The sequence below is a fragment of the Heteronotia binoei genome, chromosome 16 (assembly GCF_032191835.1).
Source record: "Heteronotia binoei isolate CCM8104 ecotype False Entrance Well chromosome 16, APGP_CSIRO_Hbin_v1, whole genome shotgun sequence".
Lineage (NCBI taxonomy): Eukaryota > Metazoa > Chordata > Lepidosauria > Squamata > Gekkonidae > Heteronotia > Heteronotia binoei.
Window position 1 is genome coordinate 3,722,437 of NC_083238.1, and position 15,251 is coordinate 3,737,687.

General features: G+C 44.9%; 1 protein-coding gene across 1 annotated transcript in view; it reads left to right on the forward strand.

Moving 5' to 3' along the window:
- THSD7B (thrombospondin type 1 domain containing 7B) overlaps positions 1-15,251 on the forward strand; it is a 713,545-nt gene that overhangs the window by 312,968 nt on the left and 385,326 nt on the right. The window contains exon 7 of the mRNA XM_060257141.1: positions 13,516-13,710. Coding sequence (XP_060113124.1) covers positions 13,516-13,710 — 195 coding nt within the window. The remainder of the gene's footprint in view (positions 1-13,515; positions 13,711-15,251) is intronic.

Here is a 15,251-nt window from a genome sequence, read left to right on the forward strand (position 1 = left end):
TTGCCACTGATGAAGAAGTAGGGGGGGGGCAGTTTAAATCAATAGTATAGTGTGGAATAGGAAAAGGAGCTTGGGTAGAACTTTAAACGATGTAGCCTATCTGTGTATGACAAAACCGGTTTCTCCCATTTATGGAAATCAGATGTGATCTCTTAGAATTTTGGTAGATGGTTAAACTTAAGGTCTTTCAAATTACAAGGTAGTTGGATACCAAGGTTAGGTAAAGTAGAGATAGAATATGATTCAGAGCCAGTGGACAAGTTGTTAGAAGATTTAGATTGGTTAACCCGCAAACCAGAGATGGAGCTGATTCCGGATTAGTGATATACAGTAGCATGTTGTCCATGAAGATGCTGAGCTTGAAAGTGTTCTGACCTATCTCAGTGCCTTGAATTAATGCATCATGTCAGATCATGATTGCCAAAGGTTCCAAAGCTAAGACAAACAGTGCCAGAGACATGGGATGTCCTTGTCTAGTTTCATGTTGCAGCTTAAAGGTGTCAGATGTTAACCTATTGACCTTGACTTGTGCCAGAAGCTCCTAATAGATGGCTTTGATGGTTTGAATAAAGGTATTGCCAAAACCCATAAATTCCAGTAGAGACAGCTGATATGAGGTCTCAAGGGAATCAAAGACTTTCTCCATGTCACGTGAAAGCAGGATGGTAGCTGATTTAGCTGACTTGCAAGATGACAGTGTATGCATTATTTTGTGAATGTTGTCTGTGAATTTTTTCCCCCGACATGAAGACACCTTGGTCAGGGTGGACATAATCAACAATGAGAGTGTTCAGACTATGGCTAAAGTGTCAGTCAAAATTTCATAGTCCTGATCAATAAAGAGACAGGATTCATGAGATCTTTGCCTGGTTTAGGGAGCTCTTGAGCAGGTCAAAAAGTTTGCATTCCAAAAGAGCTGTCTGTAATTTTTTTTGCTACCTCTTTCTTTATGAAGTACTTCTAACTTTTGTATTCAATCTGAAGGCTTCCCAGCATCTTTTAATGTGAGAAGACGGGTATTAAATTGGTTTGGAGAACAGCTTTCACATCACCAATGGTGGCGTTTCTCCCTTGCAGTTATTATGTAAATACTGTTGGATGTAAGTCTCAATTTGCTGGGTAGTGTCCTCATTGTATAGCAGTGATCTATTGAGAGACCAACGTTCAGGGGTTTCTAGTGGATGTAAAGAGACAGAAAGCAACTCACCCAGGCATGGTCTGACTGTACTATGGAGCCAATATCTGAATTAATGAGAAATGAGTTTAATATAATCTATCCTTGCGTAAGCATTAAACCTTAAATAATAGTATGTATTATCACCATTTTATGCATATGTATCCAAACATCTGTCAGATGAAAATTGTCTAAGAGTTTAGATAATTTGGAAATTTCTTGAGTTCTTTTGGGATGAAAAGGTAACAGGTGAGAGCAGTCTAAACCATGTTCAGTGATGCAATTGAGATCACCACCAATGATGACCTTGAAAGGTCTGAAGAGCCACAAGCACTTCTTTTAAAAGGGGCAACTGGGTGTTATTGGGAGCATATATGGAAGCAAACGTTATTTTCTGTTCATCTAAAATTCCTTTGATGAAGATGAAGTCACTGTGAGGGTCAGTTTTTGTCACCTGATGTGGGAAGTGGAACTTTTTGAAAAGGAGGATGGAAACACTCTGTGATTTAGTGCTACCTTTAGCACGGAATTGGGTTTGTATCCAATTGGCTTTCTATGGTGTATAGTTAGGATCTCTCAGATGTGTTTTTAGAAGTAGTACAATGTCTGAATGTAGCTTAGACAAATCCTCTTTCTCTTGATGGGGTTGTGAAGGCTTCTTACATTCAAAGAGGTGAGATTCCAGTTTTGAGCCACGGTGAGGAGTTTTAAAAAATCAAAATTGAAACAGAGAAAACAGTATGTGGCTGTGAGAAGGAATAATACTAGATTAAATAATCAGCACTATGCAGCCACACAGAGAGCCACCATACAGATAGAGGACAATTAAAAGAAGTATATCCATTAACCAAAAGTGGGTACAGTGCACAAAAAAGGAGAGCTCTGGGAGAGTAAAAATATGCAGACAGGTTGTAACAAACAAGCAGGCTGGAAATAAATATTAAATAGAAAAAATAAAACTAAGGCACTTTAAAATAGTAAATTCAATTCATCAGTAATAATACATATATTATATAGAAGAATTAATCAAAAAGTGTTATGTAGTTGGTAAATAAATAGGATCAAGAAAACTAGTTTATCAAATAGCAGTTATCAATCAATTCCAGAAGACAATGAATTAATAGAGTCTGTAGATTTGTGATTTCCCCTCCCAGAAAGTCTGATCACTCAGGCTATCAGTAAGATTTTATAAAAGTAGATAAATCACTAAGGTAATTTATCAATAAGATTTTATACTAATATAAATAATAATAAATTAGAGAGTACAACATTATTCAATCAATAGTAAGATCAATTAATATTTAGTACTACTGGAAGAGTGAAACGAATGGAAAACTGAACTAATTAGCAGAGAATCACTGTATGCTATTGAAGTAGTATAAAATCTGTAACAAACTGCTAGTGATAATATTATGACTGAATACCAGCAGAGGGCCGTTCAAAGTTCATTCGTAACAATGTCATACAAAGCTATATATACAAGTTATGAAACTGGTACAAAAATGATTATTTAGAAGTCAAGCAGAAGAGGATAATGGAATATAAGAGAGAAAATGCAGAGAACTCTCAAAATGTGTAAACCCTAAGAGTGTATGAGAAGGTACAAGATGGACTGAAACTTGGTGGCCAGACCGTCCCGGTCTCCCGGGACTTTCCCGGTTCTGGCCACCAATTCCCGGCTCCCGGGCTGCCTATACCGGGACCATTACAAAGTCCCGGTATAGCCAGCGGGGAGCTGGCGGGCTGCGCGTGCCGGCCGGGAAGGCGGGGAGTGAGGCAGCCAGCGTCCCTGCGCGTGCGCACAGCGGTTTGCGCACGCGCAGGGACGCTGGCTGCCTCACTCCCCGCCTTCCCCGCCCGCGCGCGGGGTCTGGAGAGGCCGGCGCTGGTCCCTGGAAGCCTCCAGAGGCCAGCGCCGGCAGCGTGGAGAGGCCGGCGCTGGTCCCTGGAGGCCTCCAGAGGCCAGCGCCGGCAGCGTGGAGAGGCCTCCGCTGGTCCCTGGAGGCCTCCAGAGGCCAGCGGAGGCATCATGGAGAGGCCTCCGCTGGTCCCTGGTTCCGCTGGTTCCTTCCCTCCCTCCCTCCTCCCGCCAGGCGGGGACGCTGGCTGCCTCACTCCCCGCCTTCCCCGCCCGCGCGCGGGGTCCGGAGAGGCCGGCGCTGGTCCCTGGAGGCCTCCAGAGGCCAGCGCCGGCAGCGTGGAGAGGCCTCCGCTGGTCCCTGGAGGCCTCCAGAGGCCAGCGCCGGCAGCGTGGAGAGGCCTCCGCTGGTCCCTGGAGGCCTCCAGAGGCCAGCGGAGGCTCCGTGGAGAGGCCTGCGCTGGTCCCTGGAGGCCTCCAGAGGCCAGCGGAGGCTCCGTGGAGAGGCCTGCGCTGGTCCCTGGAGGCCTCCAGAGGCCAGCGGAGGCATCGTGGAGAGGCCTGCGCTGGTCCCTGGAGGCCTCCAGAGACCAGCGGAGGCAGCGTGGAGAGGCCAGCGCTGGTCCCTGGAGGCCTCCAGAGACCAGCGCCGGCCTCTCTGGCCTCCGCAGCCGCCGCCAGCCCCGCCAGCAGCCCGGAGGAGAGGCCGCCACCGCCCTGGATCCAGGTAAGCCAAAAGCGGGGGGGGGGCGGCTAGCGGGGGGGGGGCGGCTAGCCTTCCTTCTTTCCTTCCCTCCCTTCCTCCCTCCCTCCTTCCTTCCTTCCTTCCTTCCTTCCTTCCTTCCTTCCTTCCTTCCTTCCTTCCTTCCTTCCTTCCCTCCCTCCCCCCTTCCTTCCTTCCTTCCCTCCTTCCCTCCCTCCCTTCCCTCCCTCCCTCCTCCCTTCCTTCCTTTCTTCCTTCCTTCCTTCCCTCCCTCCCTCCCTCCTCCCTTCCTGACTGAATGGGTCACTGGCCTGATGCAACAGGGCTTCTCTTATGTTCTTATGTGACACAGTGTGTTGGACTGGATGGGCCACTGGCCTGATCCAACAGGGCTTCTCTTATGTTCTTATGTGACACAGTGTGTTGGACTGGATGGGCCACTGGCCTGATCCAACAGGGCTTCTCTTATGTTCTTATGTGACACAGTGTGTTGGACTGGATGGGCCACTGGCCTGATCCAACAGGGCTTCTCTTATGTTCTTATGTGACACAGTGTGTTGGACTGGATGGGCCACTGGCCTGATCCAACAGGGCTTCTCTTATGTTCTTATGTGACGCAGAGTGTTGGACTGGATGGGCCACTGGCCTGATCCAACAGGGCTTCTCTTATGTTCTTATGTGACAATACTGACTTTGGTGGACCCAAGCACTGATTCAGTGTAAGGGAGCTTTGTGTTTGTGACTGGAGTGGACAATACTGACTTTGGTGGACCCAAGCACTGATTCAGTGTAAGGGAGCTTTGTGTTTGTGACTGGAGTGGACAATACTGACTTTGGTGGACCCAAGCACTGATTCAGTGTAAGGGAGCTTTGTGTTTGTGACTGGAGTGGACAATACTGACTTTGGTGGACCCAAGCACTGATTCAGTGTAAGGGAGCTTTGTGTTTGTGACTGGAGTAGACAATACTGACTTTGGTGGACCCAAGCACTGATTCAGTGTAAGGGAGCTTTGTGTTTGTGTCTTCTGGTGCAATTTTGTTCTCAGATCCTGTATTTACTTCATCAGTATATGGGATAAGGCACTTTCTCAACTGTGCTGCATAATGCAGCCTATTTATTTTGTCCTGTTTGCTCTGTTGGCTCTATCTGCGCCACCTTCATCACTTTCGGGGTGTGAATCCCCCAGTGGGGTGGTCTCCCGACTCCCTCCGCCGGCTGTTTCTGATAGCCCTGCGCCCCCTCTTTCATTTGATATGTGTCCCGTGCGGGTGCCACCCTCCCGCCGGGAGATGCCGCAAAATGAGCCCCCTTGAGGCTTATGGCGGCAGGGCTCGGGGGAAGCGAGCTAGACTGCTGTTCTTTTGAGGGGTTATAGAGTGTTTCGAGCCTGTCCCTGTGGCATCGGTCTCATCGTTGTGGGACCCAGGGGGCCGGCGCAGCGGCCCGCCGAAGCAGCCTGTCGGTCACTTCCGGGTTCCTGTCCTGCATCTCGACCTGTGTTATTAGTGACAGGCTGCTTCGGCGGGCCGCTGCGCCGGCCCCCTGGGTCCCACAATGATGGGACCGATGCCACAGGGACGGGCTCGAAAGGCACCCCTACCTTCCACACCCCCCCCCCAAGGTGTCCCTGGCTGGCCTTCAGACATTATGGTCACCCTAACTGAAAGGGACACTCTAAAATGTTAATAGAAATATGCAGAAGCAAGTCAGTCTCACTAAACCACAGGGAGCAGAAGCTCCCTGTGAATTAACAGAGAAAAACACTGGAACAAAAGACCTTGCAAAAGAAAACAGGAGGGGCAATAAAGGAAGAATCCCCCCCCCTCCCCCTGAACCACAAGATATTAGGTACAGAAAACAGACTAGTAATGACATGTGTGGAGACAAAAAAGCCATCTAATCATAGGTGGAACATTCCCATTTATCTAACCACAACCTTATTGTCCATGGGTGGTGATGGTGGGTGCTTCTGCTTCAGTGACAACTTGGGTATATTGGAGAGCAGAGGCAAATGAAGTGATTGAAGTAGAGCAATGCCAACAGACAGGTCATCAATAGTGTAAAGCTTATTTTGTTGTAGTAGTAGATTTGCAGTCTTGCAAGGCTCAACCACTTGTTTTTCTGATTTTGGCATGATGGAGTGATTTGGTGATTGGCTTGAGGTCTCGGTGCCGAGAGAGGATTTCTTGTGGTAGGTCTGGAAAGACGAAGATCTGTTCCTTTATAAATGTCAGATGGCCATACTGTTAGGCGGTTTCCAAGATCCTGCACCACAATGTAACATCAGGGATTATTGCTAGGATAACACATGGCTCTCGTCTATTAGGCTTATTTGGCCGGCCCAGACAGTATGCAGCAGCAAGAAACAGAAATACCTCCCTCAAGATCCAGCCATTGCAAGATAAAAATGGAAAGGTCAGTGTGAATACTTAAGTTTTCTGCAAAGCCTCTAAATTTCAAGTGAATTTTATTTAAAGAGATCTCTAGATTAAGAATGCAATCATGTAGTGCATCTTCCTTCAGGGCTAAACTCTTTCTTTCATGCCCTTCACCATTTTACTCACATTTGTTTAAGGCAGTCTTGAAGTCTGCAGATTGTTCTGTGAGAGGTTGAATTCGGGTTGATGTTGTTTCTCTGATTTTGAGTTCCATAACAGATAATAAGGCTGAAAACGCTGAGTCTGCTATGGCAGGTATTGGTAGGATGGAAGAATTATCTTCAGTCACCACAGTTGCCGAGTCTGCCTGATCATTGTCAAGACGATCATTCTGGGATGGCTTAGTGAGTAATCAGTGATATTTTTGCCACCAGTAGTAGTCAATGCAGATTTGTCAGGGTTAGATTTGCCCACAGTTTAAGGCAGAAAAAATGGAGACAGAGTGATGATGTGGGATTCAGGGCAGAAGGAAGGATGGAGCTTTAAGCGACTATCATGCTTGGCACCGAAGCCATGCCCCAAGAGAATCTGTCCTCTTATCCTGTGTCTGCTAAATTTACTCAGGAGTCTTTGGTGAAGTACCTTGTCAGAAACTTTTTGTAAGTCCAGGTATATAATGTCTATTGGGTCACCATTGTCTATATGCTTGTTCATTTTCTTAAAGAATTCCAAAAGTTTGGTGGGGCAGAAGCCATGTGGGCCTTGTCCCTAATAATTATATTTTTGATTATAATTTCTGCTAATTTGAACATATAGCTGGCATTGAAATAGATGGTTATATTCCTAAAGTTAGCCTTTATGCAGATGACCTGGTGATATTTTTTATCAAATTCAGATTCTTCTATAAGACACTTGAAGTCTGTAATGTACTGAGTTGCGAGACGAGTTGAAGGCAACATCCTTTATTCAGTAGTCCATTACAAGAGAGAGAGCATGCGGGCCGGGTCCCGCTTATATACATTACCCGGAACTGCCCCCCAGTCTGGCCAGTCCAATCCTGGTCAGTCATACTTCCCGCCACAGATCTTGATGGGCGGGGCATCAGGCGAGCTACATCCGGGGACCCGCGGGGTCGCCTCTGTAGCGATCGCCATACAGTACATCAGCTTATGTTTCAAGACATAACAGAGTCCCTCTTTCTTAAAATTAGTGTAATTTCAGACTTAAAAGTGAACATAACCAATCCAACATAATTCTGATTTGCCTTGACACTTCTAGTGTATTTAGGTTCCAAAATGAAACTAAATACATTGGGAAAACCACCCCTTAGCATTGTCTATGTGTGCCTTCAGACTTCAAAGATCTGCTGTCTCGTAATTTTGGTAAACTTTATCAAGATACAAATAAACAATTACAACAATGGAACTCTATGGTTCTATCTTGGGTGGACATAATTTACTTAATAAAAAAAAATTATCCTCCTCAAATATCTATTTTTATTCTGTACGATATCTATTTTAATCCCAAAATCTGATCTTAATAAATGGCAGCAGGCTCTTAATATTTTTTTGGGGTCTACAAAAGGCCCCATATTAAATTTTCTTCTCTCAGATGTACTGCAGAAGACGGGGGCTTAGATATTCCTGACCTAGCTTGTTATTATGATGCGGCCAACTTAGGAGATACTGACTGCAAAACTATTCCACCTTGGCAAACTATAGAAGATTCTTTTGCCAAACCTCTTAACTCACTAGAATTATTTTGGAGGCAACCAAATTCTTGGCCCAAATCAATGCAATACAATCCCTTTTTACAAGCCTCTCTACAAATATAGCATACTAAGAGAAAATCTTTACTTCCTAAAAGCTCCCTTAAGACCACCTTTCTCAATCAGCTCTGAATTTATCCTGGGCAAGACTGTTTAGCATACAAAAAATGGAGAAAAAAGGTCTCACACGAATAATAGATTTGACCCATAAAGATAAATTTATTAATAAGCAGGAATTACAATCTCTAATTGGAGAGAAAATACCTTGGTTCCAATTTTCACAGCTACATAGGGTTGCCAAGTCCAATTCAAGAAATATCTGGGAATTTTGGGGGTGGAGCCAGGACACTTTGGGGGTGGAGCCAGGAGACATTGGGGGCGGAGCCAGGAACAAGGGTGTGACAAGCATAATTGAACTCCAAGGGAGTTCTGGCCATCACATTTAAAGGGACAGCACACCTTTTAAAATGTCTTCCTTCCCTAGGAAATAATGAAGGATAGGGGCACCTTCTTTTGGGGCTCATAGAATTGGACCTCCTGGTCCAATCGTTTTGAAACCTGGCGGGGTACTTTGGGGAGAGGCACTAGATACTATACTGAAAATTTGGTGCCTCTACCTCAAAAAACAGCTCCCCCAAAGCCCCCAAAACCTCCAGATCAATTCCCCATTATACCCTATGAGAATCGATCTCCACATAGGGAATAATGAAGTGCTCAGCAGACATTTCTGGCGACTCTGAAGCGAGGGATTGGCCTCTCTACTCACGAGTTATGTCAGATTCAGCCCTCATAACAAAGGCTGCCATATAGACACCTATAATATGTTTCTCTCCCCATTACTCCTCAGCCCCTTAGTCGCTACACATGGCCTTCAATCACCATCATGCCCTCACTCTGGCCATCATCAGATGACCAGTTTGATCTTCTGCCATTGCTCCTCCAGAATGGATTTGAATTGCACAATCAAACTGCTGCATCTGTCACCTGCACCCCAGTTGTTATACTCCTGTATTCACCCCTTTTCCTTGAGAGTAGGTGTAAGTTCCAGGCGTTGAATTCTCTCCTTTCTTGGCCCCAGGATCCATGTTTGCATCCAGCAAATCAGACAAAATACTTTTTATTATCAATGAGAAGGTAAAATGGCCTGGATTAGCAATAATTAGCCAGGCAAACAAAAGTCAGCATCTTGCAAAGGATACAACAAAACCATAAAATCAGCCAAGACTTACTCAGACTCAAAAAGGCAGGGGAGTATATTGCCCAAAAGCCACATTAAAAAAAAAAAAAAAACCTTTTCCCACTTGGCTTTTATCTTCAGAAAAAACCATTAACAGACTGCCCCTCCCTCTGTCCAGTCCAGCTGTTAATTTAGATGACTCAGCTATGCAGCTCTTAGCAAGATAAAAATTGGAAAGTTCCTGCAATTACTTGCAAAGTCAGTCCTCCCCTTTTTCACACCTCATTTAGTTCTTCAGAGTTGCTGTTTTGGGCCCCAGCCAGTCTCTTTCTTACAGCAGGAAAGATCCATCACAAACGGGGCTCCTTTCCCAATGTCTGATTGTTCCACTGAGGGAAGGGAAGCCTCCTTCCCTCATGGCACCATTTTATTTTACCTCTTTGCAATATGCGCATAACCACATAATTGCTGCTTGGATTGTAATGAATAACTACATGATTTTTTTCCCAGCAGGGGACTGGGAGCCAGGTTTTTTGGGGGAGAGGGGTTGGTGCCAGTGTGATCTGGGGGGGGGGGGGGGATTTGTCCATTATGTCTTATTTTTTGGTGTGCAATAAATAAGGCTTCCCTATTGGGACCATATTCTGTAGCTGGAATCTGGGTCACATGACATTACTTCTTCAGTCTCTATCCTCAGTCACCACAACAGTTTAGAACAAGTGGGAAATGCTTAAAATTCTACCAGATAAAGGTTTTGGCTGAAGGACCAATGGGTTCATTGCGTTTTGTAGAAGGATCACCACCTGGTGATTTGCATGCACTGTTATGCACATGTGCAAAAGACGGGAGGGAAAAGCCACCAGCCAACAGTGTGTCCTGTGTTTGGTGCACATGTAGACATTCTTTAATGGGTTGAAAGTGCAATTATGAGGGTTGCAGGAAATGTCTGGACATTTCTCCACTGAACATGACAAGGATAGATCAAACTAGAGGTGTGATCAGAGCATGTTGAGCTCGGTAATTTACCGTAGCCTCCCATGTTCTATTATACTCATATTGTATGATCATTGCAGTGTTTGGTGTCAGTTTAGAGTTGACTTGAAATTTCATATGAAGCTTATTTTCAGATGAATTTAGGGGATGCTCTTGAGGGAAAAAAGGCAAGTTAGGGTAAGAGTAATAATTTCTTTTCCCCCGGGAAATCTAGTTGCCACTAAATTTTGTTTAGGTAAACTTTCTATTACTACTCAAAGTAACAAAGGTTCAGTCACTGTCCCAGAAAACCTTTTTATATAATGCGGCAGTGGGTAGGGACATGGTGAGATAAGGTGGGACTGGTGTTTGTCTGATAAACGTCTCTTTTGCTCTTTTATAATTCCAGTATATGCTGACTTTTAAACAAAAGATTTCTGTAATATATTTGGCAATAGGCCCAGACTTAAACTCACAGAAATTATGCAATACTCTCAACTTTGTCTTTAGAATCCATGCTGAAGTAGGTGACATGTTATGCTTACTGCATATGCTACCACCTATTTCTTACCATGTTTTGCTTGGATTATTTATTTATTTATAAACTTGACTTGTAGACTCCCCTCCCCTTTGCAGAGGGCTCAGGGCAGTGAATAGCAATTCCAACAGACACACTGGCTGCTAACTGACGTCTGGCTCAGGGTGGCATCAAGCTTTCTCGGAAGTGAGCCAGCCAGAAAAGGAGCGCCCAGGAGCGTCCTGACAGGCCATGGAAGAGGGACAGGCCCCAGGAGCCCTGGAGAGCATCTAGAGCACTCCCTCCCCCCCCCGCAGCTCCCCAGGAGCTTTCTGGGCACTTCCCAGCTGCCCAGATGGCAGAAGCACCCCAGCAAAAAGGCACCACTTTGAAAGCTGGCTCCTGGTGAGTGGGGGATGGCTGGGGGCAGGATGGGGATGGTAGGCAGATGTGCACATGTAGACACGCTTTTGAGGGGAGCTCACCTGCCTTCCCCAAACCACCTGTCTGTAACTAGCCATTGACAAATCAAGTGAAAAAGAGTTAAAAGCAAGAAACAACGCAGTGCTTAAATAGACCAATTTGAATCCTTGCTCCTTGGGGACAGAGGAGAGAAAGGAGGAAGCCAGGCTACATGGAGGCTGTTGCTGTCCTCAACCATAGGCCTGGCAGAACATCTCTGTCTTGCAGGCCCTGCAGAACTGCAAAAGACCCAGGGCTACAAATGTCATTTGGCAGAGAGTCCCACCATGTCAGGGCCACGGCTGAAAAAGCCCTGCCTCTGGTTGAATGCCGTAGATATTTTTCGGGCCAGGAATCACTGGTAGGTTCTTCTCACCATGCTGTAATGCTCTTCAGAGGGTATGCAAGGAGAGGTGGTCCTGTAGATACATACTGGGTCTTAGCTTTAAGATCCACTTAATTCCAACCTCTTCAATAGTATCAGATTGTGTTTGGATGACTTTGGATGTGATTTTTCTGCCTTGTGGATGACAGAGGGTTTTAAAAATTGCTATTAAAGTTGAAAAAACAAACAAAATGATTTTAAGAAATGACAAGTTTTCAACCATAACTCTTTTGTTTCCTGAAAAACAAAACATATATTTTCCCAACACCTAGTTTAGCTCCTTCCACCAATGCCCATCAACAGTCCTTGAGGTGAAATCCACATGGATAATGACATGAATTAAATGTGGGTAACTCATTCCACTGTGGTTGAAAAAGGAAGGAGGGAAATAAGTCTTCTGCATGTACTGTGGACCATAAAACCTAACAGGAACTGATGATCTGTAGACTTCCTATGAATAGAAATGGTAAAATGGGATTGATTTTTGCTGTTGGGCTAGTCTAAAGTATTGAAATTGTGTAGTCTCATCCTTTCTTTGCAAACCGCACCTTGACCCAGAGCAACAGTAACAAACACAACATAGGCAGGCTGTCAAATGCTTGTGAGGACTGTAATACCAGAACGGTTTATAGAGGCAAGCACATAATTGGTGCATGGTTTAAGATCTTCTTCCATCCTCCCACCCTCGCACCCACCTGTCAGCTTAATGTTATCAACCAGAGTGCTACTGCTGAAACAGACCATTCCGAGAGAATGATTAAATACAGGTGGTAGGTGCAGTGAAATAATCCTGCCAAACACATCATGGAAATAGATTGATATTCATTCCATTATGAAATGCTTTTCTGCAGGAGAGGGATTTTCAAATTTGTTTAATCAATCATTGGGTTAGAATAATAACACAGTGATCAGGAGAATCAAGCTCTGTCTGATTGGCAGAGGCCAATCCTAGAAAGAGGGGATTTAAAAGCAAATATTTGAAAATGTATCTTATAGCAGTTTTGCCTGCTTGCTTCTCTCTATTGCTCCCTATAATATGCTTGAAAAGTTTTATTTGTACCTCGGGGACTATGAGGCTGTCCTCATTTAGGGATATAAATGCAGAAATTACTGCTGCACAATTGACAGCTTTAAGTACTTCTGCTGGCAGCCTGTCTCTTTTGCAAGTTGGCATAGCCATGTTGCTTTGCAAAAGCAATAGAGAGCTTTACCCTCTACATTATAATTATATGCCTGGCTGTCTCATGATAGACATGAATCTCGTTGCCAATGAAGAGACGAGCTTTCCTTCTGCAACTCCAGTTCCAAGTTTCATTGCTTCTCTTGCCATGTGTTTAAATGACTGGCTACTTTTGAGGGTCTCTCTTGAAATGAAATGCTTTGCAAAAATTTCTAGGGGTGGGTGGGCAGAGCATTTCAAGAATACTATTCATAGCAGAACAGGTAGCACTTTATAGAGTCCAAACATGGGAATCCTTCAAGATGTTGCTACCTGTAATTGTTCAATTTCTCTGCCTGTTTTTAGAAGTCTGCATCTGTGTCCATGTGTCCAGAGAACTACAAAAGGCAAGATCTGACAAGGCTAATGTATATTACCTGTAAATGCCTATGCTTCTAAGTTAGCGTAGACTTTTCTATGGAACTGAATCAGAATTGTAGAATTAATTGAGTATTGAATAATAGTTGGCTGGGACAGCAGTGTCTTAGGGTGGGTTTCAGGAAACACATAGGGCGTTTTCGCACTGACCTTAATCGGCAGCGACGTCCCTCTTCACCGCGCAGGATCTGCGCGGATTTCGCACCAATTGCTGCGGAGCACCCAGAAGAGCCGCAAAGTCCCGCGGCTTTTGCGGCGCAAATGGAAACTGGTTTTTGCCGGTTTCCATTTGCACCGCAAAAGCCGCGGGACTTTGCGGCTCTTCCGGGTGCTCCGCAGCAATTGGTGCGAAATCCGCGCAGATCCTGCGCGGTGAAGAGGGACGTCACTGCCGATTAAGGTCAGCGCGAAAACGCCCATAGTAAACACCATGGACCAATTTTGCTTTAGGGCCAACACAGTATTACTATAAAAGTTGTTAATTTTAAACTATCCCCTCCCCCTCATTGTGTGCCCATTTTAGGGGAGGATGTATCAGATGACTTTTGTTCAGAGATTCCGTCTCCTGGAAAAACAACAACTTGTGAAGTGCCATGTGGAATGGACTGTGTTGTAACTGAGTGGTCACAGTGGTCATCCTGTTCTCACTCATGTTCCAGTAAAAATTCAGAAGGGAGACAAAGCCGAACAAGATCTATACTGGCATTACCGGGGGAAGGTGAGTAGCAGATCACATATGGCTATTGTTTGCTACCTTAGAAGTTAAGAACATAAGAGAAGTGGCCCATCCAGTCCTACACTCTGTCACACAGTGGCCAAAAAACCAGGTGTCATTAGGAAGTCCACCAGTGGGGCCAGGAAAAAGTTGGGAAAGAGTACAACTGGCTGCATATTTTCATGCTAAAACTGAGTTCATAATTTTTTTTTAAAAAAAGTATATGCTTTAGCATAGTTATATGTCAGACACTATTAAATGCCCCATGGCATAATTCTGTCAAAACAGAAAGATGAAATAACTGGTTATGTGTACTTTTAAAATATTCCTCCGTGGTATCCTGTCTGCTTGCTGCAGTTTATCTCGTTTGAGGTTCTCAGCCAAAGCAGAGGAAGCTGCTGTTTGAGGCAAGGCTGAAGCCAACATCTGTCTGTAGAATAGAATAGTAGCTTTTGAGCTTTGGAAGGAGAAATGAAAAGCAAGAACTATACTATTTTACCTGTGAAATTGATTCAACAGAACAGGGTATGTAGTTTTAAAAGACACTTTTATAGATACAAATATCCTTTTTTTTAATGAACAGTATGAAGGTTTACTTATTCGTGTTAAACCAGGGGTGTCAAACTCATATGTTATGAGGGCCGAATCTGCCATAAATGAGACCTTGTCAGGCTGGACCATTCGTGTCATAAAATGTAATGGACACAAACACAATTAAAGATTTTTAAAAACTTAAAACATGCTTAAAACATTAGCACTTGGTCTTAAAGGTGCTTTCTTTGTACTTCTCCCATGCGGCCTAGGGAACTGGGCAAAGGAAGCTGTAGCCCTTTCCTTCCTTCCCCAGGGGACCAGAAGGGGGAGGAGTCTCAGCTAACAGAAGGAAGAGAGACTTTGCCCAGTAGCTCTGTGGTGCGATTGAGAGAGCCTGGCAAAGTAAGCTCTTCCTCTCCCCCCTTCTTCCCCTGGAAGGAGCCTCAGCCAATGATGAAAATAGAGGTTTGCTCTGTAGCTCTTGTGCGACTGAACAAGCCTGGCAAAGCAAGCTGTGATACAGAAGGAAGCAAGAGAGAAGGTGAAGGAAGCAGACGACAGCCAGTTGCTCAGGGGCCTAATAGGAGCCCTCCGGGCCACATGTTTGACACCCCTGTCTTAAACCATCATATCCATGCAGGTCTTCAGGATTTGTGGGCAGTGGGAGGGACATAAATGGATATACAAGTTGATTGAATTTCTCCAAAAGGAAGAAAGGAAATAGTAATCTAAAGTCTTTCTGGGCACTGATTGCAACTGTGTACTGTATATTGTATAGTATAAGCTTTTCATGCTCTCCCATAATGCAAGAACCCTGGGTCATCCACTGAAGCTTAAGGGGGGAAGACTCAGGACAGATGAAATGAAGTACTTCTTCATAGGAAAGCTTCCTTATTGTATAGCAAACAAAGATCTATTTTCAGTTGGATCTTGGATGGCTCAGCCCTTTGACCGAATGGGGAAGTTCCCAGGCAGCTTCTGGAGGCCAGGAGCGAGGTGAGCCGGCCTCC